General features: G+C 42.4%; 1 protein-coding gene across 1 annotated transcript in view; it reads left to right on the forward strand.

The window, feature by feature from the left end:
• The first annotated feature begins 690 nt into the window (after positions 1 to 690).
• The window catches only part of LOC145413442 (WD repeat-containing protein 17-like), a 163212-nt gene continuing 137174 nt past the window's right edge, over positions 691 to 26728 (forward strand). Inside the window, exons 1-3 of the mRNA XM_080283132.1 lie at positions 691 to 896; positions 21354 to 21473; positions 21715 to 21838. Of these exons, the coding sequence (XP_080139258.1) occupies positions 691 to 896; positions 21354 to 21473; positions 21715 to 21838 (450 nt within the window). The remainder of the gene's footprint in view (positions 897 to 21353; positions 21474 to 21714; positions 21839 to 26728) is intronic.

Below are 26728 nucleotides of genomic sequence, written 5' to 3' on the forward strand. Positions count from 1 at the left end.
ACAAAATTAGCTGATGTTGGATATAAAGTTTACATTCACCGGATAATTGCCTGAGGAAATTTACCTTTAATTCAAACTACAGTTCAACCTTAAGCACAGTTATCCATGCTTACATTCATTTATGTTACAGTGAGTGTATGTGATTAAATACACTGTTTTGAGAAACAGTAAAGTGGGTAAAATGAAGTTTTTTTTCAAGTGGGTTTTATTGAAAAAACCCAGGTGGGCAAAACCGGGTCACCCACTTTGGTGCCAACCCTGACATTGTGAATTGTCCAAGGCAGATGTAGTGTAGACACGTAGGCCTACTGGTAGTTATCTTAATCAGGCAGGAAATTTTATTTCAATTAATTCTTACATGCCTATCAGCATAATTCATCTGTTGTACTTTAGTGTAGTGTATATGCACTATAAACATGTAAGACAATTTATTAGTAGTGTTTTAGAGTAATACTTTTTTATGTATATTTCTGAATAACCAGTAGATATTTTCTCTTACCTGTACTAGGTAGTGTTGAATAATACTTGCTAAAATCGGTACCGGTATTGCTTTTGTTGTTCTGTGAGGAATGCAATGGATTTATCCCTCTGGAATGAAACATTACAATAAGAGGGAAACTCTGTGCAGTTATAAAGAGGCAAACTGAAAGTAGACTTCCTGAGAGACACAGCCAGCTGTGAAATACCGATATGTCTCGTTGGAAAAAGAAGTCATATGATGGGATTCACACCTACGTGGAGCAAGTGGAGGATGTACTGTTGAGTGAGAGTTCCTGGTCCACCACTGATTCAGAATGCTCAGGCTGCCTTCACCTCAGTCGAGAAGTCAGTTTGCAGAGTGAAGGTTTTGCTACACCAAGTCTCGAGTTGGCCACTCTCCCAGCTACCCATGCTCTGTAAGTGATGGTGGTATGGGTCTAGTATGTTGGAAGCTGTATGGTAATTAGTATGGCCATGCAAATCAGACCTTTATCTCATTCCTATAAAAGTAATGTAAAAAGTACAAGCTTAATGATAAACTTGTTAAGTACAGTAGGTCTCTGATGATCTAGATGCCAAATAGGTCCAGAGACTTGGACATCTTTACTTGTATTGTCACTTTTCTACCCAAAGTTTGATGTGCTTGTATTTAATTATGTATAAATTTTGCTCTTTTTCAGTGATTCTGTAAGTTTTTCCTTTTGAAACCATATGTAAGAACAACATGCTTTTCACTTACAGTATAGTCTGTACTTTTGGAGACATCTTGGGAAGTGGCTTGGAGCTATTTGCAGTGTTACACAAGCATTAGAAGTGATGATTGGAGATATCATCAGACTTGGAGAGCTGAGGAATACTTGCATTACTTCTTATCAAGAATCCTGAGCTTTGATGCTCATCCTTCAAACTTGTCAGTTGCATATCTGCTCTTTGAAAAGAGTGCCTTGTGCCAGATTTCCATGTCTTAAGCCGTGGTGCCAGCAAGAGTCTCCGTTTTTTCACTCTTTTCTCAGGGGTTTCTTCACACATGCTTCTGTTTTATATATATACAGTAAAAGCTCGATTAACTGGCATCCGTTGCATCGGCACATCCATATAACCGGAACGCAAATTCGATCCGGTATATATGGGGTCGAAAATATTCCAGATACCGGTCGTCCCCCAATAAAATCTTGATTAGTTCTGTACAGTACAGGATAAAGTAGTGTATGCAGCTAAGTTTTCACAATTATTTTGGCCCGTAACATATGCTAAATTTGTCTTTAAATAATTTTTGGGAATGTTTGCTGGTTTGTGTTCAGTCCTATACATTTTCTCTTGCTGTCTTTTTGTGTGTATTGTAGTGCACACTCACGATCACTAATTTCTGCTCAGAGGTGCCTCTTTCGTACACCCATATACCCAGGGAAGATGGGAAGGGGGGACGAAATGAGCTCCACCCACCTCTACCCCAGCTCCCAACTCTCTCCCATACCCCTACCCCTCCCAGCCCCCCACTCACCATTCTTAACTGGGAGTTACATTTCAAGCTAACCTCATACTTAACATTCATAGTCACGTTACTAATACACAATTATAAAACACTAGGATATGTAAAAAGTATATAATATGACTATGAACATGCTGCAGCAAGAAATTAATGCATTATAACGTTGACAATAAATAAAAAACCTTAACAATGGCTATCCCAGGCCTAATGCGTTGGTTGTCGCATGCGTCTGTGTCTGTGCCTGTGTGTTTGGGTGTGTTTATGTCTGTGTTTTTCAGTGTGTGTGTGTGTGTGTGTGTGTGTGTGTGTGTGTGTGTGTGTGTGTGTGTGTGTGTTTGCAAAGCAGTGCACCCAACACAGGAGGCCTGAGGTGGCCATTGTTAACGTTTTTGTTTTACTGTTAACTTCATAATGCATTAATTTCTTGCTGCAACACGTTGATAGTTATATTCTTTTAACATATGCCAATGCTCTTTGTTTGTATTAGTAATGGGACCATGAATGTTAAGCACGAAATCAGCTGGAGATGTAACTTCTGGTTAAGAATGATGGGTGGGGTAGGGGGTTGGGTAGGGGTATGGGGGATGGTTGGGAGCTGGGGTAGTGGCGGGTGGAGCTCGTTTCGTCCCCCCTTCCCCTCTTCCCTAGGTATTCTAAGGTAGGAAGGGGGCACCCCTGATCAGATATTAGTGAGCGTGAGTGTACCTGTACTGTATCTAATACTGACTAATGTACTTTATGAAATAAAGTCCCAAATTTGGTACTATTTCATTTGTTTGACCTCCCAGAAAATTTCTAAGAGTAACATTCGATTATCCAGAAAATTCCATATCTGGAATGGAAGAATCCCCATGCATTCTGGTTAATTGAGCTTTTACTGTATATATATATATATATATACTGTACAGGTCTACCCCGAAATATGATACCCCTAGATGCGATACCCTGGTAGAGAGATGGGGGTAGAAATACCACCATACCCCACCTAACAATGGCCTACCCAGGTTTAACGATGGGTTTTTATTTTTTTTTTAACGATTTTGATGATATTTTATACTTAAATTTTATGTTTAGGTTGATTTATAGACTGTCTTTAGACTTAGATTAATGTGTTTTAGTCATAGGTGAGGTGAACATTGTCATTTTGGGGTACAGTTTACTAAGTTTGATTTTTTCCAGACTTATATTTGACGATTTTTAAATTTTATTTTTGGGTTTAGGTGAGTTATAAACTGCTTTTAGGCTTAGTTTAGCTTGTTTTAAAGTTATTTGGGGGTTTAAGTTAGCTAGAAACTTGTTTTTGGACTAATTTGGGTGGGTTTAGGATTTGGTTAAGGGGAAAACCCAAGGCTATGAATCGCATCCCTGTTACTTTACTTGATAAATCTACCCGTGATGCGATACCTCGCCTAACGATGGGTTTTTACGTAACCCACTGCATCGTTAAATAAACCATAATATACCTGTATATACGTATATATATGAGAGAGGGGGATGTGAGCTGGGAGTAGGGCAGTGAGATGACAGGGGACAGGGCGACATGGAGACGATTTGTTTGTGGCCACCCCTTACGGGATTAAGGCATCTTGCAATATATATACAGGTATATATATATATATATATATATATATATACTGTATATATAGATAGATAGATATAGATATAGATACAGTATATATATACAGTAGATATATAGATATGCATACATATAATAACCTGTATAATGAAATAAAAGCATTTGGGGGCCGAATGCTAATCAACAGCCAAAATATGTTGTTGAATAAAGTACAAGTTACCTACAAACAAATTTGAAGAAAATTTGCAAAACCACAGAATTCAGCCACCGTGTTTTGCAAAAAGCTAACCATATTGAAAAATTTATGGTGGCCAACATCCAATCATCTTTTATCAAATCCTCACACAAAAATAATTGGCTTCTGCGCATCCACATAGTTACTATTTACTGATGGTTTCGTGAAAATTCATCTGTAACTTTTCAAGATATTTTGGGAACACACACACACACACACACACACACACACACACACACACACACACACACACACACACACACACACACACACACACACTGACTAAAATTATATTGCCTTGCCATACTTCGGGTAGGCAATAATTATAGTGATTAAAGGAAAATGTAATCAAGTACTGTGTTGGGCAGAGGTAATGTACAACCAAAATATGAAAACCTAGCTGGCTGTTTTCCTTTGGACTACATTGATTTACACTTTTGGCCCCCTAATTTTAACAAGGCAAAACTCAGAGTGGCAGAGTAGGAGGTTATAATAATAAGGCATAAATAGCAGCCATCAAGGGGAAACATGGCATGGCATTTCAGTGATAACTGCATTGGTGTTAAGACATGTAATCTGCATTTAGGCAAGGGTGTCAGAAATTTACAGTACTAACATTTCTGGCAAGTTAAGAAACATGGAAATATAATGCTAAAAGAGATGTAAGCAGTGTAACTCATGGAGAAAAGGAAATATAGTACTGTACTGTGTAAGGCTGCTTTGTCGAGGTAGGTCATAAAAATTATGAACATTTGAGTGCCCAAGGCTTCTCTTGAGCACAGTAAAATTGTCTGTCAGTATCCAGAATAAAGTGCAGCAAAAATACAGGTAGTTGGAGGCAAGAAGCAGTGCACCCTTTCCTCATCTGTCTGAGTCTGGGAAGATTCTGCTGTCAACATTTAAATTGCCTGGGTCATGTTTTAAGGTGGTTGAAAGCCTCTTCCACAGGGTACCTCCAAAGAAGGTCCATGTAATAAAAAAAAAAAAAAAAAAAATGGCAATGATGTTGTTTTATAACTGAAAACTTAAACAGCCTGGAAGGCCCTCAGGACACAGTTTAGATAGGTAATGAAAGCTGGTATTAAGTGCAGTATGATATTGTTTCTTCATGCTAGACCTATACAGGTACTCTGGTTTGCCCTCACTTGTGCATACCTTTCTACCTTGCACAGTGCTTTTGCCAACACAAGCCTCTCACCAAGTTTTATTAATTTTGTTTGTTTGTTTGTTTGCTTTTTGTCCTTTTCTCCTGTCTGCCTGTGCTAATAGGAGGCATCAGAGTTAGGGTTTGAAGCCACTCTGACAACAGCCACAGGTATTTTTGCAGTTACTGGAGCCGTACTTACCAGAGTCCCTAGGGAGGTGGTGAAGTAGGTAATGAGAAAGCTTAGGATTGAAGAGTGACTGGTCAGAACATTTAACAGGTATGACTGTGTATGTGGGTGCTCGTGCCCAGGTGAGAGTGATGGGAGATTAGAGTGATGAGTTTTCATTGAATGTTGGTGTGTATCAGGGGTCAGTCTTGAGCCCCTTATTGTTTGTCATAGTGTTTGAAGTTCTCTCAAATGACTTCAGAAATATGCTGATGTCTTGGTGTTGATTGCAAGGAATGAAAGAGAGGCGGAGGAAAGATTTAAGAAATGAAGAGATGGAATGGGGCATGAGGATTTGAGAATAAATGCGGATAAAACAAAAGTGATGATATCTAGGGCTGGTGGTGGTACTGTCAAAGCAGATGGAGTGTGGCCATGTGCAGTTTACCACAAGGGTGTGGGAAATAACTCCATCTTGTGTGACAAATGAATGCTCAAGAGATATAATGATATTAGGGGTGGACTGCGAGATAATGCTGATTTCGTGTGTTCAGTGTGTCGGGGAGAGGATATAGAGAGATTTTCAGGCATGAATGGATTGATCTTGGTGGTGAGTCTCTTGAGTTTGTGTGGAAGAGTTTTGTTATTTATGGGACATGTTATGTGCTGGAGCTGGGGCTGGAACTAGTTCTGTGGCCAGGGTAAAGAGTGGCTGGGAGAACTGGAGGGAGTTGTTGCCTTTCCTGACAAGCAGAGGGCTCCTTCATCGTGCTAAGGGATCGTTGTATATGGTATGTATTCAGGAGTGTAATGCTGCAGGGTAATGAGACTTGGGCAGTAAAGGAAGAGGATATTCGTAGGCTCAAAGATACAGAAATGACAATGACTAGATGGATGTGTAGTGCATCCTTGAATACGAGACCTGGGGGAGCTAGGTTTGTGATTGAAGAGTTGAGAGGAAGGATGAGACTGGAGTGTATTCATGTTGTGGTGAGGAGGGGTAGATTTTTTTTTTTTTTTTTATAAATAACAGAACGGAGGAAGGAAAAACAAATGAGTGAAAAAAAAAAAAAATAATCCATACACCAGATTACTGGTGTCCTCTGTTCATAAAATATCTATAACAGCTAGACTTGAACAGCTGTGGGTTGAAATTTGGAGGGAAACAACTCTAGGGAAGCGTGTTCCAGAGAGATGCAGTTCGGGAAATGAAAGAATTCTGATAGGCAGAAGTTCTGCAATATGACTGAGTGACATTCCAGTCATGAGCGCTACCAGATGCCCATGTAGCACGAGGTAAGGCATGGAGAGGTGGCACCATGGATGCAACTTCGTCTGAGCATTTGCCAAAAAAATATCTGTAAAATAATGCAAGGGAGGCAACATTCCTTCTTACTTGCAGGGGAGGTAGTTTATATGTAATGGCAGGGTTGTTAATGATTCTAACAGCTTTGTTCTGAATTTTGTCTAGTTGTCTTAATGCAACCTCTCCACAACCATTCCATAAGGGTGAGCAATATTCAAGCTGAGAGCGCACATGACTCTTATAAATTATAGCTAACTGCTCATCGGCGAAGAAGTTATGGAGCTCTGTACAATAATCCAAGTTTCTTTGAGGCGGTTTTAGCAAGTGATCTGACATGAGACGTCCAGCTGAGGGCACTGTTAAGTGAGACGCAAGAATTTCAGTACTTTTGGAGATGGGAATATTAGTAGCACTGAAGGTAATGTACGAATCTGGCAATATCTATCTATTAGTAAACTGTGTATATTTAGTTTTACTAGCATTAAAAGAGACAAGGTTGTTTTGTCCCCATTCACTGATTGTAGATAGATCTTGATTTATGGAGATGACTGTACTGAGTTGAGAGGTGGAGATATTAGACTTTGTAAATGGATTGAGATGGCTTTAGTGTTATGAGAGGATGGAGGATGACAGTTGGGTGCGGAAAGTGAGAAGTGTGAATGTGGGAGTATGGTTGTGAGAGGCAGACCAAAAAAGACGTGGGACGTCATAGAGTGTGACCTCAAGGATGAGGGACTGACTAGGGAGGCTGCCAGAGATTGAATAGTTTGGAGGGCTGCCATTAGGTGACCAGAGCTGATGCATGCAAGCGTGTCAGAGCCTTTATGAAGATATGATATGAACTGGAGATTTAAGATATAGTGCTTAGGCCTGACGTTGGAAAAACCCCTCCCAAGAGGTCTAATGAAATGTCTTTCCTCTTGATTTTGTCAGTTATCAATGTTTCTGCATTCTGACAGCTCTCATAATATGGATGCCTACAGCTGCATCTAGTCATTTAGTTACTGTATATGCTATACTGTAGATACATCTCTTTCCCCTCTTCTTGTCACTGCTCTGTTAATTTCCTCTTCTCTTATGCTGTCATCTACCTCAGTCTTTTTTATTCCTTCTCTCTTTTCCTCACTTCTTTTTCTTCTACCCTCCTCTTTTATGTTCAGTTTACAACTTCACCTCCATGAAGGTGTCCCTTATGATTGATTAGTGGATACCCTAATGTGACCAGCAAAAGAAATATAACTTTCATATCCTAAAGCAGGTTTATTCATGAATGACTGTTCATATCTACAGCATGAACTACCGGAAACTGTAAGAATAAACTACCATAGTACAGTCACCGCTCGCACAAAGTGCAATTACAATACGCGAAACTCACATAACACAGAAGGCAAATTTTGAGGCCAAAAAAATGGTCAGAATGCAAAAATAATAGGTATAACACAGGTGGAGGAAGCTGCCCATTTTTTGAAAACTGTACTACACTGTGACGATAGAGATTATGCAGCCAGTGGCCACAAATTATGGTTTAAACTGTCATTACGCGAAAAAATAGGGTCATAACACTGTGGGAATAGACATAACGTGGACAGCAATAGTCATAGCATTGACTGCATCAGCCTATGACGTATGGCTGTCATGTGTCTGTGTGGGGTGTTGTCACAGTCCACTGTGCATTCCTACCCCAGTTGAGCCAACCCCTTCCCCGTGCTTTACCTGCACACATGCTGTGTGTCATGTTTGTCCCCCCCCCCCCTGTTTGTTTTTTTGTTCCCCCCCCCCCCCACTGACCCAGCCCAAACATGCCGCCACACCGTGACCCGGCGAGACGTCAGAAGAGGCTGACCCAGGAGCAGAAGCTTGATGTCATCAAGTGGAAGGAGAGAGGAGAACGTAATTGCGCCATCACCAAGGTGTATCAGATCAACGAGTCAACTATTTGTACAGTCCTGGGGAAGAAGGACACCATTATAAAGACCATGCAGGCCTATTGGGGATCTCCCATGGACCAGAGGATTCGAGTGTCTGGCCCTGCACTTGTAATGATGGAGAGGTTCCTGGTCCTGTACTTGAACCAAAAGAAAAGGGAAGGAGTTCCAATCTATTCCATTAACATGAGGACAGCCTGCCACCTGTATGCTGCAGCCTGCTGTGAGCTGTCCTGACCCCCAGGCAGATTTAAGGTGTTGAGTGGTTGATTTGGCAAGTTTAAGAATAGAAAGGAATTGAAAAGAGTACAGAGGATTGTGGATGTACAGGATTTACCTTCTTCCTCAAATGAGGACTCTATGGAACCAGTACGGCAAGAAGACCATGCTGGGGACCAGTAGGAGTCCTCCCCTGCCTTGGAATCCCACTCCATCTCCCCCCAGCAAGCCCCTAACCTTTTCCACTCAAGTTGAAGAATCCTACAGTGTTTGTATGTAATGAAGTCATTATTAGGTAGGTAAATGTCATGGGAAAAATCCCTGAAAATTGCCCTAAAGGGTGAACTTTGGGCTGGCTTGGGTACTATGAAACGCATTAACATGTAAACATATGGCCCTGTAACGCAGAATTTTCATAAAGCGGGACCTTCCAGGTACAATATTTGCATATTATGTGAACGGTGACTGTATAGAGAAAATATAGGTGAAGCAAAAGTTTGTTTAAATAATGACAGTCATATGCTTGTATTGTACATAAGTACATAATAAAGGTCTAAGAATAGGATGAGAGAGAGAGAGAGAGAATATCTGTCAGAGATTCATGTCTGTCAGGAGTGATTTTTTTTTTTAATACTTTTTTTTTTTTTTTTTTATGTTGAAGCAGTCACTTAATTTTTTTTAATCAGTTTTCTAGTGAGTGTAAGTACTGTTAGGGTTGCCTTCTGTTTGTCAAGTTTTGAATGCTGTAAAGCTATTGCAAGGTTGCTGGCATAGGACAGCCCTGTTAGTGAAGTAGGAGGGGTTGGCAGATTGTGGAAGAAATGAGTAAAAAGTTAGGGTGAAAGGAGGCTTTGTGGTATGGCACTGGAAAGTATCTGAATCTGAAACATTTGGTTTTAGTAAAGTACCTGAAACTGTCTGCCTGCAAGGAAGTCATCAACCATATCTTCTTTTTGTCTTCCATGTTTGTGTCTAAGACTTTACGTAACTGGATATGTTCAAGGTACTGTACTGAAATTTTATTTATACCTACAGTTGCAAGTGTAGTTCTTAATGATGATTGTTATTTGTTACAACCATCATTCTTCCATCAGGCTCACAAGGGTCAGATTTTCATGATGGGGTTATGTAAACTTCATCTGATAAATGATGGGATAGGGTGGGGGATGTAGCTTGCTTTACTTCCCCCTTTATTTTATTTTATTTTATTCTTCTATTGCTTTCTTTCATAACCTTTGGATGTGACCTGAAAATGAGTGTGTGAGAAAGAGAGAAGGAACAGGAGGAGGAAAGAAAAAAAAGAGGAAATGAGAAAAGAGGAAGAGGAATACTGGGAAAATAATACTGAGAGAGAGAGAAGAGAGATGGATTATGTCATGTTCTGGCAGTGCGAGGTTTTATAGTAGAAAGACATATTGCTACATACTCAGGAGCGGTGTGCATGGTACCCCAAGTTTAATAAGCAACTACTGAAACTGTTTTTTGTATGAGCACATACCAGGTAAGCATGGAGGGCTTACTGTATGTGTGTTTTAGATGTAACTATACAATATTCCTGTTTGAAATTGCTTTACATAATGTAATAGGTATAAACTGGAGGTGGTCAGACACCAACCCCCTTTTTCCCCATGGGTATATACTCTGGCACAACTCTGTACAGCACAGTGACATTGTATCATGCTTATTACAGTGTTTATGGGTGTTTCTCTATACCTGAACAGCTATGCAGTACCGGTATAGGGTTTTACCGGGGGTTAGACCCCTTTGGGTGGGCTTGGAGGGTGCTGCATCACAGTCCATCAGTACATCACCTTTTGCCTCCCCCTTAGCCTCTGTATGCCGAATAATTGAGAGTTTATTTTGTATAGATAGATAGATTGATACTTGAATTTAGGGATACTCTAATTTTGAGAGTGAAAATAATTGTGTGCAACACATAGCTATTTTTGGAAAAGAGAGAGTAGGTTGATTACATTTAAATCATGAAAGTCTGGGAGTAATACTAGCTAAGATTGACAATTTCCTGTTTGATCTCTGGGACCCTCGCTATTCAGCTCCATATTGCTGAGGTCACACTCTATGACTTCATCTCAGGTCATTTTTGGTCTGCCTTCTGCAACCCTTCCCCCGACATTCACACTGCTCACATTCTGTACCCATTTGGCATCCTTCACCCTTTCATAATGCCCAAACCATCTCAATCGACCCCTCCTCATCACAAGACCAATACATTCCAGTTCCATCCTTCCACTTAACTCTACAGTCACAAAGCTAGCCCCCCCCAAGCCTCGCATTCAAGGAAGCGCTACACATCCATCTAATCATTGTCATTTTGTCTGAGCCAAGGAATATCCTAATCTTTTACGTACTGCCCAGGTCTCACTACCATACAGCATTACACTCCTAACACATGCTGCATACAAAGAACCCTTAGCACAGATGGAGAGTTCTCTCAGAGTTAGGAGAGATGGCAGTTCCTTTAACTTTTCTAACCATTCCTTACCTTAGCCAGACTTAACTCCAGCCTCACCAGCACATAGCATATCCCTTAAATAAGAGAACTCCCCCACACACTCAAGAAACTCTCCAGCAAGATCACTCTGTTCACATCTGACGGTCTCTACATGCTCTTCCGGACACACTCCACACATGAAATCAACATTATTTCATATTCTATATCTAATAGTACTACATCTCTTATGCACCAACTTACCATAAACATTTCAAAGATGGTGTTGCTTCCCACACCTTGTGGCAAACTGCACATGATCATACTCCATCTGCTTTGACAGTACAACCACCAGCCCTAGATATCATCACTTTTGTTTTATCCACATTTACTTTCAAACCCTCATGCCCCCATTCCATCTCTCCATTATCTCTCCTCCACCTCCCTTTCAATTTTTTGCAATCAACACCAAGTAATCAGCATACATCTCCCATGGGAGTCCATTTCTGAAGTCACATGAGAGAGTTTCAAGCACCATGACAAACAATAAGGGGCAGACCTGGAGCGGTGGCATCTTCGTCGTGGGTCTACCCCCCAGAGGCTGTCGAAGAGAAGAGAACAGCATGGAGGCCAAACCACCGCAGACCCCCCCGGCCCCTCACGGGACTCGAGTACCTGGGAGTGGCTTTGGTTGCCCGTGCAAGTACCACATCTCCCAACACAACACACACAACAACACCGTTTTTTCTACACCGAGAAATGACTCCCCGGCTGTCATTTCTCGACGACTTCTTCTAGCCGGGGACATTGAGAGCAATCCAGGACCCACCAACAAATACATATGTCCAACATGCTCAAAACCTATCACGTCGAGCCGACAGACAAAGGGTTCAGTTCAGTGCAATTCCTGCAAGAACTGGACCCATTACACCTGCACAACACTTGCATCCAGAAAACATTACACAAACACCTGGACCTGCTCCTTATGCTCCTTCCCCCCACCCATCAACCCCCCTTCCAATCCTACTCCTACTTCCTTCACACCTCCACAGCCAAACCCACCGATCCTTCCCACACCATCCAGTCCCCCAACTCCTCCCATTCCAACCTATTCTAATCCACCTCAACCCTTACCTCCATCACAACCTCCTCCTACCCCTTCCCCTCCACCCACATCACCTCCCCCCCGTGCTGCAGCAGCCAACACACATTGCACACACAACATAAACATCCTTCAGTTAAACATAGATGGCATAAACACCAAAAAACATGATCTCACACAATTCATCAAACAACAGAACACACACATTGCCATCTTACAAGAAATGAAACTACACAGATCACAGAAAACACCGACATTTCATAACTTCACCACCATTCGACAAGACCGGGCCGACGGCGGTGGCGGTGGACTCATCACCCTGGTACACAAATCCATCAACTTTGCAGATACCAGTGCACACACAAAGTCACTTCTCCCCGCATGTGACACCACAACAGAAATACAATCATTTAAAATACGCATAGGCAACAAATCACACATAACAATCGCTAACACATACATTCCCCCCCATTCATCCCCCACAGTACCACACAATTACTCTCCACAGATACACCACATCACTAACATACCCAACATCATCCTGGGTGGTGATTTCAATGCCAAGTCGTCGGCCTGGCATGTCAACAACCCTGACACAGACAGAGGGCTGGTACTACAATCCCAGACAGATCACCTTTTCATACTAAACAGTCTAGACCAACATACCCATATCCCACACCAAGCCCTCTTCCTCCCATCATCTCCAGATATCACCTTCTGCTCCCCAAACCTCGCCCCCACTACATCATGGAGAGTGGTCAAAACCCTAGGTTCTGATAACCTCCCAATCATCATCACTACCAAAACCAGAATCACCCCAGCTGGCCACAAACACACACACACTAATTATAAGAGAGCCAACTGGGAGGCCTTTGTAAGTGAAACAGAACAACATCTTGAAACACTAAACATTACACCCATCAAACATCAACACCGCTGTGCACACTTTCAATACAATTATACAAAACGCAGACAAAAGACACATCCCTAGAGGCAACAGAAAGAGACACAACCCCAACTTCACACCAGAAATTCAAGGCCTCATCAGACAACGGGACACACTGCGACACTCCCCAACACCCCATACACAAGACACCGTACAACAAATACAAGAACTCAACACTCAAATAAACAATAAAATATCAGAACAGCAAACACTAAACTGGAAAAATTACCTTTAAACACTTGACCACAAAACAAACATCAGCAAACTCTACAAAACACTAAACAGCATCACACTTTCCAACAGCAACACCACACAATCACACGCTGCCATCACAACAACAGACACCATACCCTCAAACAAACAACAAGCAAACACTCTCATCAATCACTTTTCACAAGTCAGCCATCTAAACCCCCATCCCGAAAACCGACGCTTCATCCGATGTAAGAGACAGTTCCCCACAGACCCAGACTACGCACCTTTCACTTACAACCAGACGAAGCACATCATTAACAGCCTCAAGCACTCATCTGCCTGTGGACCAGACAACATAAGCAACATTCACCTTAAACACCTAGGACCACAAGGCCTACAAGCACTCACCAACATATCAAACTATAGCTACTCACACAACATAATACCCAACATCTGGAAGCATGGCAGTATCATCACTATCCCTAAACCCAACAAAGACCCCAAGTTACCCTCCTGACATCGCCCCATCACACTCCTCTGCACCCCCTCTAAAGTCACTGAATGACTGATACTACAACTAGTCACACCTCACATTCCCCTAGCCCAATCACAGCATGGCTTTAGGCCGCTACACTCCACAAACACCCTTCTTACAGACCTTACACAGAGAGTTTTTGATGGCATGAATTCAGCTAGGCCACCACACAGAACAATCCTAATCACACTAGACATTAACAAAGCTTTTGATGCCATCCCCGTACCACAACCTCACAAACAAAATACTCAACACAAACATGCACAATAACACAAAAAGATGGCTGGCAAACTACCTAGCAGGCAGATGCATAACATTTGCCGGTCAGTCTTCTAACATCAGAAACTTCACAAATGGCGTCCCCCAAGGATCTGTTTTGTCTCCTACACTCTTTAACCTATACATGCACGATGTACCCACACCCCACACACCACAGATACACATAGCTTCCTATGCAGATTATATAACACTTACATGTACGTACCAAAATGCAAACACAGCTTCACACATCATTCAACCTTACCTCAACACACTACACGAATGGTTCACCACAAACAGGCTCAAAATAGCCCCAGCCAAATCTACAGTGACTCTTCTCACAAACTGGATAGCAGAACACAGTCACATCCCACACCTCACCATAAACAACACTCCCCTACCACACACACACACACACACACACACACACACACACACACACACACACACACACACACACACACACACACACACACACACACACACACACACACACACACACACACACACACACACACACACACACAGAATCCTTGGTGTAACATACAATACATCAGTGTCATTTAAACAACACGTCACAAACATTAAAAATAAAATAACACCAAGACTCCATGCCTTGAGGTCACTTCCCCATACAACATTTGGACACAACAAAGAAACCACCACCACAGTATACAAACTATACATACATTCAGTGATGAATTATGCATGCCCTGCCTGGGCTTCTAACCTCACCAAAACATACTACAACACTCTACAGACCATACAGAACTAGGCCCTAAAAATAATCACAGGCTGCACAGCTACCACACCCACAGACCCCGTACATCAAGAAACCAAAGTTCTCAAAGTCAAGGATCACCTAGACATGAGAGGCACCCAGTTTCTTGCTGCAGCCTCCACAAACCTACAACATCCACTACAGTACATGGCAGCACATCCACCCACGCCAAGGAACATCAAAACAACACCCAGCACACAATACCATACACAAATACTGTCATCTCTCCCCCCTCGCCCACCTCAGACCAGCTTCCAGAAGCATATCCACACTCAGATCACTCGCCGCTCCATTCAGTCACTTAAAGACAACACACAGCTGCATGCACGGCCTCCTGACATCCACCCTTCTGAATCCTATCTTCCTCGTGAGGACAGGGTCCACCTGGCCAGGCTGAGATGTGAGCACCATCCAGCCCTCTTAAGCTACCAGAAGAGGCTGGATGACTCCGTCGCTGATGCCTGTCCAGGATGCAACACAGCACCCCATACTATTAAGCACATTATGGAGGACTGCATTGCACACAATCACCTACGCCAACAACACAACATACACTCTTTGAGAGCTCTGTGGGAAAGCTCGGTCTTGGCCATGGCCTTCCTAAGGGACTCGGGGCTATTCGGCCGGACTGCCTAGGGAACAACTACTACTACTACTACAATAAGGAGCTCAAGAGTCAAGACTGACCCCTGATGCATGCCAATATTCACGGAAAACTCATAACACAAACCTCCATTCACTCATTTTTGGGTGCAAGCACTCACATATATAGCTGTGACCACTCTAACAAGCCACTCATCATCCCAAGCTTTCTCACTGCCTACTTACCACCTCCCAAGGGACTCTCTATCAATGTCCTTTTCTGTATCAACAAACACAAAGTTCAGCTCCCTTTTCTTTCCTATATGTTTTTCCTGAAGCTGTTGGACGTTGAATATGGCACCAGTGGTCTCTTTGCCTGGCATAAACCCAAACTGCATCTCATCAGTACTCACTTTTTCCCTAATCATAGCTTCTACAACTTTTTCAATTTCCTTTATTGTCTGATCGAAAAAATTTATGCCTTTATAATTTCCTCTTTCCAGGACATCACCCTTCCCTTTGTGCACATTTATAGTCACACCCTTCAGCCAGTCATCTGTGACAACACATTCATTTATAATCGTATTTATCAAGCCAGTAGCTAAACACACTCCTATATAGTGGGCTTGCACAGTACACATGATCACAGTGCACGAATCGCATAGCACATGAGTGACCAAAATCATAACCATAAAACTTTGAAGGTGCAAGTTTAGCCTACAATATGCAAGGCAAAGGCAAAGAGTGGCCCAAAACCGCTATTTTTACAGACTTCGTGATCACTCCCCCCCAACACGACATGCCCATCGTGACGTCAGTGAACCATGCGTGGCATCTACTCGTGCCTCACTTATACACTAACCACGGGACAGCCACTCAACCACTGGTGGAGGATGAGGCAGCCACACTGACAGCGACACAAGCTGTAACAGGTTTCGTGGACGTAACGTTGGCAGACACGAGAGGCACACACTGCTACCGAGAAACAGCCTCACCAGGAAGTGTTGCATTGGGTAGACGAGGCTAACGCTAAGCCCGAGACCAGGCAGAGTCAAGTAGAGGAGCATAGTGTGATGGAGGGCAGCATAGAACTGTCTGTGTCAAGGATAAGCAAGATCCTTGCGGCAGTGGATAAGCTCAAAGAAGAACTGAAGGAATGGAGGAGGTTCTCATTAGTATCGACAAAGTCTTCCACTTCTGCACAGACAGGCACAGGCAAGAAATTAACAGGAGGAACCAGACGCTCATAACAAGTTACACACGGCAACCTCAAGAAAATGAAAGTGAGGAACCAGCTATATCGTCTGATCCAGTTCCTGTCAAGAAAGAAGAGGATGCAATGTCAGTTGTGTCAGTATTGAACTTTGAGGGGTTTTTGGCTGAAGTGACTGAGTTAGAAGCTCATGGAGCAGGTGCTCAAGAGGAGTCTAGTTATGAGGAGGAAAGTGTTGGTGCTGTGGGTGGTGCAGCGGCTGGTATGACTGGGACACTCTAAGTGTGTTGCCGTGCCTTGGAACCTATGGTATTTAAGTCCATCAGGCCTGTCGTCAAGTGTTTTTTAAGTGATTGACCATATTTTTTTTATTTTAGCTATATCTGTAGTATGTCTTTAAATTTTTCCCTTTGTTATGTCTCTAAGGTTAAAAAAATATCAAGGTTTGAGGGGGTCCCACCCATATGTTATTTTTCCCATAAGGTTATGTATTCGCAGTACATGAGGTTGTGGACCCCCCATCCACATGCGTACTGTGCTAGCCCACTGTATCTCCTGAGGCCCTCAGCATTTCAGCAGTCAACCCAAACACACCCACCACCTTCTCTATCTGCATTCTGCCTATTGTCCTGCTCACATTAGCAGCATCAATTAAATGCCAAGGGCCAAACACTGGTTCTGCTGACTCCAGACCTTCCCTGTTCCAGTCAAACTCCTCATATAGCAACTGGTTACAATGCTCTTCAGGCATATTTAATATCTTTGCTGTCCACCACTACCTTTCCTTCATCATTCTTCACACATACTGCTCACCCATGATATCCCAGTCTTCCCTCCTCATCCGAATTGTCACCTTCTATACCATGTTCTTCCTTTCACTGTTATTTAGGTTATCCAGTAAAAGTTTCTGAGACTCAGATTTAGCCCTGTATATCTCCTTTCTAGTCCTACACTCAGCAGCCAAGTGTTCCTTGCCATTACCACCCCTTCCTTATTCCTGGAAAAGTCTCTTCTCCATGACTGCAGCTTCTAAACCCTCATCCCACCACCATGTTACCTTATGTCTTGGAGGGCCCCTTTCACTGAATCAGTATCTTTCAGGAGATTGTTTGTGAGAGCTTTGTACTGTTCATTAACGCTTTTGTCAGCAGCTCCCTATTCAGCCACAGCTCTACTCATCTTGCTGTAGAAGGCATCACATACTGCTTAATTTTTGAACTTTCATATTTTCCTCCTTGGTGCGGAAGTCTTCTTCTATACCACCCACTCCTTAAGCACCATATCACAAATCAGTAACTTGTGTTGCTGCACATACTCTTTGTGCCCTGTAACTTTAACATCCCTCATCACCTCCTGTCAGCCCTCCTGACCAGGAAAATAATCAGTCTGGCTAGTGTGTCCCCCAGACTCATATGTAATCAACCTACTCTCTCTTTTCTTAATGCATGTGTTGCACACACTCATATTCATTGCCCTCCCGAATTCAAGAAGCCTATCCTTTCCCATTCCACATTCCTTGTACCATATGTGTATCCCCATGTATCCTTTCATATCCTTGAGCCTCTTCACCCATATGACCATTTAAGTTCCCTCCCAAAACAACAATCTCATCATCCAAGCCAGCCCGTGAATTTTGCACTGATATAACTGAAATAATGAGTTTACCAAACAGTTTCCACTGCTATAACCCACTCATTCATTCTCATTACATTCCTGACACATTTCACCCATTTCTCCTCAACCAGCACACCCACACCACTGTATCCATCTACCCTTCCCTGCCAAAATAACTTATACCCACGGTCCCTCCCAGCAGTCATTCTAGCGGATTCTCCCCAATACCTGACTTCCTGTACGCATCTGACATCCACCTGCCTCCTACTCATCGTCTCCACTGCTTCCCCTGCTCTACCCTTCACACCACTCACATTTCACGATGCCACTCTGAACATTTTGAGTGATTTTATTTTTTAACAGGACTGCTACTTCTATCTCTCATTTTTATCATATTAGGGTAAAATAAAGGAGGAAACAGACCACAGGCTCCTCCCATCCGCACAGTCACAAGTCCAGGCATGGGATGTGGGACTCATAGCCCACCAGCCATGGCCAGTGGCTGTGGCAGTGACCTTGGGGCACCCTGCCAGGACAGCTGCAGGGACACCTTCCAGGCACACCTTGGCATCATAACTACTTTGCCATTATACACCCATTGATAGGACATCCTCATGGGGTGCTACTCCCAGGTTTGGGGTCCTTTCTGTTGGGCAGAAATGGCAGCCTGGGAACTGCAATGCCCTGTATGCTCTGGCAAAGATCCGAGTCACATCCCATTTTGGTCCCCCCAAAACTGTGATGGCGAAGACCGCTCCGCACCTCCCTTTGGGTCTGCAACTAGGCATACTCTTGTTGGTGTCAACCCCTTCGACATAGTGGGGTACATTGTGTGGTATGTAAAGTGCATGAGATAGAGAAAAGTGTTTGGAAGAGTATGCTGCCCTATTCTCCATGTCAGTATCACGCTGAAAAAGGTCAGCAAGGGGGATGGTCAGGATATTCTGATGGCTAGTGAAACAGGAACTCCAGCTCTCCCAATTAGGATAAATCCCATAGGTTTTGTGCTTTCATTAGCACACAATTCCATTGTTATGTGCCACGTTTGATACCAGTTGTGCACAAAATCCAAGGTATCACTGTGTGTGTGTGTGTGTGTGTGTGTGTGTGTGTGTGTGTGTGTGTGTGTGTGTGTGTGTGTATTATCATGTGCCATAGTTTTGCCACAGTACTTTCCTGAAGTTAACTGTTTTTTAAGAAAAGTGAATTAAAATATGCTTTATATAATCAGAGATCAAAACACATGGGACATTTAATTTTAATTGGTCAACACTGAGGTACGTTGCAGTCAGAGCTTTGTCCTTTGGAGTGATACTGTATGTCACAGTTCATGAGTTAACAGTCACAAACTCAAAGAAGCTTTAAAAATTAATAACAAAACCTTAAGAATAAAATGATAAGATACATGAAGACCACAAATATTGGTCACCTACATCAAGAAACAAAAAAATACTTGTAGTCAAGAAGCCTGTGTATACAAGAGGCACATAATTTATTGCAATAGCTCAAGATTCATCATAATTTTTAAAATCGATATTGCATTACCTCCAACCACAAAGAAAAAAAAAAAGCAGTTAACACTGCACAGAGTGCTTTAGTAACATCCCTCCCCATCCATCCAACACTATTTTACAAATACCACACACACCACAGCCATCCCAGACTTCAGCCAAGCAGCATCCATCAGGAAATACCACCAGAATCCACTGCTCAGAAACCTTGCTACCAAGAGACACAAGTACACCTAGCCAGACTGCGATATGGCCATCACACTATCCTACTTTACTGCCAAACTAAATGCACCTCACGAGCAGTCTACTGTGCCCGCACAGCATTGCAGCCCCCACACCACAACACAGTGTTACGGCACAGATAATCTTTCAGTGTAACCGTAGCAAAAGATCTCTGGGAGCAACCAGTTGATGTGGCCTGTCCAGATTAGCTTGGACTGAACAGCAGCAATAACAGTACAGTAATAACAATGCACAAATACAGAGCAGCTTCCCCTGACTAGAAATCAAGTATAGAGAAAGCAGAAGGAAACAGAAAGAGGGTTGCCCTCAGTTACCTCAAACAGTTAAATCTGTGGAAATAAAGAGAATGTAGTACTTAAAAAAGGAGAGGCAGTGTTTCAGTGATAGAAAAATTAAAGAAACAGTAGGAAGGTTGCAGAAATGTATAATGGTAAGCCAGGGGTTGGTTCAGGGCATCTTGATTAGTTGCTGCCAGTAAAGCAGCTGTTGTTAGGAACATGTAAGGTCATCTCCCTGGGGGAATCAGAATCTCTTATTATTTGTAACCATGATAATTATTTTTGGACAAATTGTGTATGATGCGTAATATGCATGTGGTTTAGTGGATAAAGCTAGAAGTCCTTATTAGAGCATGTCTGGGCTCTCAGTATTATTGAAACACTGAGATTCCTGAAACACTTCAGATTACATTATTTTACAGGGTGCCCTCGATTAGCAGAGGTAATTCATATTGGTGGTTCATTCATACTGACACATTTGTTCACTTCCAGAAATTTTGCTATTTAAATATTGGAAAATCATTATAAAGGCTTAATACATTCTGTCCAGTCAGCCATAGGCATCTTTTTTTTCCCCCTTAACAGGCATGTTTTACAATAAAGTACCCTAAACTCTTTGACAACACACACACACACACACACACACACACACACACACACACACACACACACACACACACACACACACACACACACACACACACACACACACACACAAAACACTTGACTACACCCAACTTGCCTCAAGCCGAGTGTGACTTAGCAGGTCTCAGCATTATCCCTGGATTGACCATATCATTCTTGAGAGAGTCCACAGTTTTTCTGGCCACACTACTCATTTCCATGCTAAAGAATTACGTGTTACTCGAGGGACCAGTGTAAAGCACAGAACATTATTGCAGAAGTCATACGATATTTACCAGTAATGTTTTTGTTGATTTTTTTTTGAGCATTGATCAAATTTCTTTTCATAAACTGCAACTCATTCAAATGTCTATCCTTTGTTTTTCAAGCACATTTGCAAACTGTTTGCATCACATTATAATAGCATGAAGCTATTTAAAGCATTGTCATTGGTACTATATTATTTCATGTAATTTCAGTGACAACAGTTGTGCCTGGAATGTTCAAAGCAATGCCAACTATGTGGGTAGTGCCAGCAGCCAATGTCTGGTGGGTGGAGGACTGAGGCATTCTGTACACACTTCAGTCTCACCTGTAAGGTCAGCTGGCTTTGTAATTGTAGTTCCTTTGTATGTTTCTTTCTTTCTTTCTTTGTAAATTTCCTTGTTACCTTGTGATCATACTGAGAGAATAAAATTAAACCATGCTTCAGCTCTGTTGTACTATGTTCATGTACTCTTGGCTGTAAAGTAGTAATTTTTTCCAAATACCAGTTAGTTCTGTGCATAGTACAAAGCAAAAAGAGATTTTTCCTATTACTGTACCTGATATTTTTTTTAGAGGAGGGATGTTGCAGCAGCTGGCATTGCTGGCTGCAGGGGCACAACCATGGCACCAGGATATCTGCACTGCTCACACTCGCCGCCTTGCCTATGCTGCCACTCTTGCTATATATGTGTATGAGGTATGTTCATTTAACTTTTTTTTTTATTTTTTTATTTTTTTTTATGCCCTCTTCTTTGATTCATAGTTTACCACATTTAATAATACATCTCACAGCAGGAGACACCATATTCAACTCACAGCCACAGTAACCTCTCCACTTACATGGCTAATGTATCACTGAATTTTACCTTGTATATCAACTGCACATATGGTACCATTGAAACCAGTGTCATATTACTAATTGGTATGATGCAGCCCCCAAATTTTCCCAAAGTCCCCCTTTTAGCCCTCTTGAAAAATATTGCCCCCCCACCCCCACCTAATCATACCTAACATTCACTATAGCAAACATACAACCTCAAGGAACATCACTGGTTGTAAAGAAGGATCAATTAGAGTGTAAAAAATGGTATATAAGTGGTGATTACTTAATGTGACAGGGGATAGAATGGTGCTTGGGTGCTGGGGAAGGGGCTATCCAAGGCTGAGGGACTAGATGAGGGGAAATGAGCAGTGCCTGTAACCCCCTCAAGGGCTGAGAGTAGGCCTCAAAACCCTCAGAGGCACCTCCCCACTTTCTTCCTCCCAACCTGCTAGTTTCACAGCTCATTTGATTTTGTCTCTGTTCATATTCATGGTGTGAACTGTGGCCTCATTAATGCCATACTTCTTAGCAATGTCTTTTTTTTTTTTTTTTTCATAGGCTTCACAGCCTGATCCCAAGGCCCAGTAGTCCTTCTACATATCATACACCTCTGCGGGTCACCACTTTGGCAACAACACTCACCGTTCATATTGAATACATGCTAGGGCTGTCTCATACAGGACTGGTGTACTGGTATTAACTGGGGTATTTTTACAACATGTCGGCAGGTTTTCTGGTAGATCACTAAAGTCTGATTTTATGAAATTCAAATCCTTCATTTGTTCCCTACCCCAGCAAGAGTTTGAACCAGGGTCCAGTAGGTCTGCAGGTCACCTCTCTACCAATTGAGCCACCACCTCCCCCTCTTTGGCACTGAGCTTTCTTAGTATCTTATTTTTTCATCCTGCCAACATGGGAACCCGCTGAGACCTGTTTGCACCTCCACTCTTAGCAAGTGTAGAACAGGCTAGAGCCATTGCCCATCAATTAGCACTGTCAGGGTAATGCATGATGTGGCTTACTCAGTATATTCACATGAATGGACAAAGGGTTAATATCAGGTAGCTGAAACAGAGAGGGAGAGGGAAGAGGATGCAGAGTATGCATTTGCAGCAACCATGTTTGGCAGCTGTATTGACGTACTGGTATTTCACCACACGGAACTTTTGAATGTTGGCACCTAGCTGTCCACGTTCTGGGGGCCAGTTTCTGGAATTTTCCCCCATATTGATTTTTTTTGCTGTGCTTATTGATTATGGGGAGAGTTCATCTATCCGTTCAAATTACATAGAGTGCATGTGATACCAACTCTAACCTATGGAAGTAAAGCATGGACTTTGGTGGAGGGACAGAAGTCAAGTGTGAGAACAGTGGAAATTAGTTATTTGAGAGGAGCATGTGGAGTCATATGGAGAGACAGACTGACAAATGAGGAAGTGAAGGAGCATTGTGGTGTGGATGTGGATGTGATAGGAAGCATTAGGAGAAGTACATTTGAGGTGGTTAGGCCATGTGGAGAGGATGGAGAGTGAGAGACTGATGAGGATGAGTGTATATGATTGAGGTGGAGGGGGGGAGAGGGAGGGGGAGGCATATGATGAGATGGAAGGATGGAGTGGAGAGGTATATGAGAGAGGGGGGTGTGAGCTGGGAGCAGGGCATTGAAATGGCGGGGGACGGATCGACATGGAGGCAATTTGTTTGTGGTCATCCCTTACAGGATTAAGACGTCTGGCAATAGATAGATAGATAGATTATTATCATTATTATTATTATTATTATTATTATTATTATTATCATTATCCATCCATCCATCATCCAATCCTACGTTGCCCCGTGAGGAGTGTAGGAGCCTGGGGCTAGACAAGTTGGTCCTGACATTTAAGATGAGAGTGACCAGCCTCACTCATCCCTGAGTGGTATTATGTGAGCAATAAACCCCAACCATCCCTTGGATATAAACCTTCACCGGCTCAATCCCATTGGAGCGCTGTAATTACCCACTAAACCACCAGGCGCCAAAATTTGGTTATATGGTTACCACCCAGCATAGTAAATGGTTTCCTGGTGTACAGGAAACCATTTGCTTGTCACTCAGTGTAGAGTCACCCACAGGCAGAACGAAGAGGAAGGAATGAAGGAAAGAAAGACAGAAGAGGGAGTGTAAAGTTGCCCGTAGGCAGAAGGATGAGAAAAGAATGAAGGAAAGAAAGACAGAAGAGGATGGACGGAAAGAAGGATGGAGGAGAGGAAAGGGCAGACACCCAAGAGCAGCACTATGTCGAGCGAGTGGATGGTGAGTGCCCCCACCTACCATCCATCCATCCATTATCCAATCCTACATTGCCCCATGAAGAGCTAGGAGCCCGGAGCTAGGCAGTTGGTCCCGACATTTAAGATGAGAGTGACGAGCCTCACTCATCCCTGAGTGGCATTACATGAGCAATCAACCCCAACCATTCCTTGGATATAAACCTTCACCGGCTCAGTCCGATTGGAGCGCAATAATTACCCACTAAACCATTCCCTACATGTCAGCAAGTTGGTTGATGGAGGTTAGTGCCCCTTCCCATAAAATAACTAACTTGGAGTCAAAATTCCACAATTTATAGGATTATGGTGTCTGGCTATGGATAGATAGATTGTGGTTATCATTAGTATTACACTAGTGTTATTATTACACTAACGATAGAAAGCATTAGAAGAAACACACTGAGGAGGTTTGGCCATGTGGAGAGGATGGAGAGTGAGAGACTGATAAGGAGAGTGTATGTCAGTGAGGTGGAGGGGGGAGAGGAAGGGGGAGGCCAAGGATGAGATGGAGGGATGGAGTGGAGAACTATATGAGAGAAGTGGGTGTGAGCTGGGAGCAGGGCAGTGAAATGGCAGGGTGACATGGAGGCGATTTGTTTGTGGCCACCCCTTAGGGGATTAAGGCGTCTGGCAATGAATAGATAGATTATTATTACTGTATTATTATTATTATTATTATTATTATTATTATTATTGTTATTATTATTATTATTTTTGTTATTATTATTATTATTATTATTATTATTATTATTATTGTTGTCATTATTATTATTATTATTATTATTATTATTATTATTATTATTATTATCATCATTATCATCATCGTTATCCATACATCCACCCTTCATCCAAAACTTATGTTGCCCCATGAACAGCGTAGAGGAGCCCGGAGCTAGGCAAGATGGTCCTGACATTTAAGATTATTATTATTGTTGTTATTATTATTATTATTATTATTATTATTACTATAATTACCACTCAGCGTAGTAAATGGTTTCCTGGTGTACAGGAAACCATTTGGCTTGTCACTCAGTGACTCTACACTGAGTGACAAGCCAAATGGTTTTTTGTACACCAGGAAACTATTTACTACGCTGGGTGGTAACCATATAACCAAATTTTGGCGCCTGGTGGTTTAATGGGTAATGACGGTGCTCCAATCGGATTGAGCCAGTGAAGGTTTATATCCAAGGGGTGGTTGGGGTTGATTGCTCACGTAATGCCACTCAGGGATGAGTGAGGCTAGTCACTCTCATCTTAAATGCCAGGACCAACTTGTCTACCCCCGGGCTCCTACGCTCCTCGTGGGGCAACGTAGGATGGATGGATTATTATTATTATTATAGTAAGAGAGAGTAAGAAGAGAGCGGATGAGGAATTTGGCAGGACTTGAGTGTAGAATGGAGGTTCATTTCATTCATTCATTGCCAGACGTCATGTATCCCAAACGGGGTGGCCAAGGGCTTGGAGTTAATTGTTTTACAGAGAGGTACTGTAAGAAAATGTTCTGGAAAGAGGTGAAAAGAGTAAGACAGGGTGGAAGTGAAGTTAGCAGGGGAGTGAAAGATAAAAATGGTAGATTACTAGTGGAAAAGGGAGAAAAAGTGAGCAGATGGAGAGAACACTTTTAAGAATTGTTCAACATAGAGGATGGAAGTAATGCAAGTATAAGTGGGAGGGGAATGGCTGGGAGAAGGAGGGAGGTGAGAAGACAGGAAGAAATCAGTAGGATAGAAGTTGTGGAAGCAATGAAGAAAGTTAAATTTGGGAAAGCCCCAGGAATTGATGGAGTGTGTGGTGAAATGCTGAAGCATGGGGGAGAGATAGTAGTAGAATGAATGTGGAAAATGTGCAGATGGCCTGGGAGGAAGGTAGAGTCCTGGAGGATTGGAAGTCAGGTATACTTATTCCCTTGTACAAAGGAAAAGGGGAAAAAGAAGTGTGTGGTAATCATAGGGCCATTTGTCTTCTTAGTATAATAGGAAAAGTGTATGGTAGGATACTTATTGACAGAGTTAGAGAAAGAACAGAGGAATTAGTTGGAGAAGAACAGGGAGGCTTTAGGAAGGGAAGAGGTTGTTTAGATCAGATATTCATTCTTAGATCTTTAGTGGAAAAGTTTCTAGAGAAGGGAAAGAAGTTGTATGCGGCTCTCATGGATTTGAAGAAAACATATGACAGGATGGATAGACAAGGATTGTGGAAAGTGTTAAGAATATATGGAGTAGATGGGAAGTTGTTGAATGCTGTGAAGAGTATGTATGATGGTTCTAAGGCTGCAGTGCATGTGGATGGTGAACTGAGTGAATTTTTCTCTTTGAAGGTTGGGATGAAACAGGGATGTGTGATGTCTCCATGGTTGTTCAATCTGTACATGGATGTGGTAATAAAAGAGATACAAGGTAGGGTAGTGGATGTTGGAGTGGCTCTGGTGAGAGAGGGTAGTGTTTG

This window comes from Coenobita brevimanus, chromosome 96 (genome assembly GCF_032717465.1).
Source record: "Coenobita brevimanus isolate Jiangsu-jjx chromosome 96, ASM3271746v2, whole genome shotgun sequence".
NCBI classification, from domain to species: domain Eukaryota; kingdom Metazoa; phylum Arthropoda; class Malacostraca; order Decapoda; family Coenobitidae; genus Coenobita; species Coenobita brevimanus.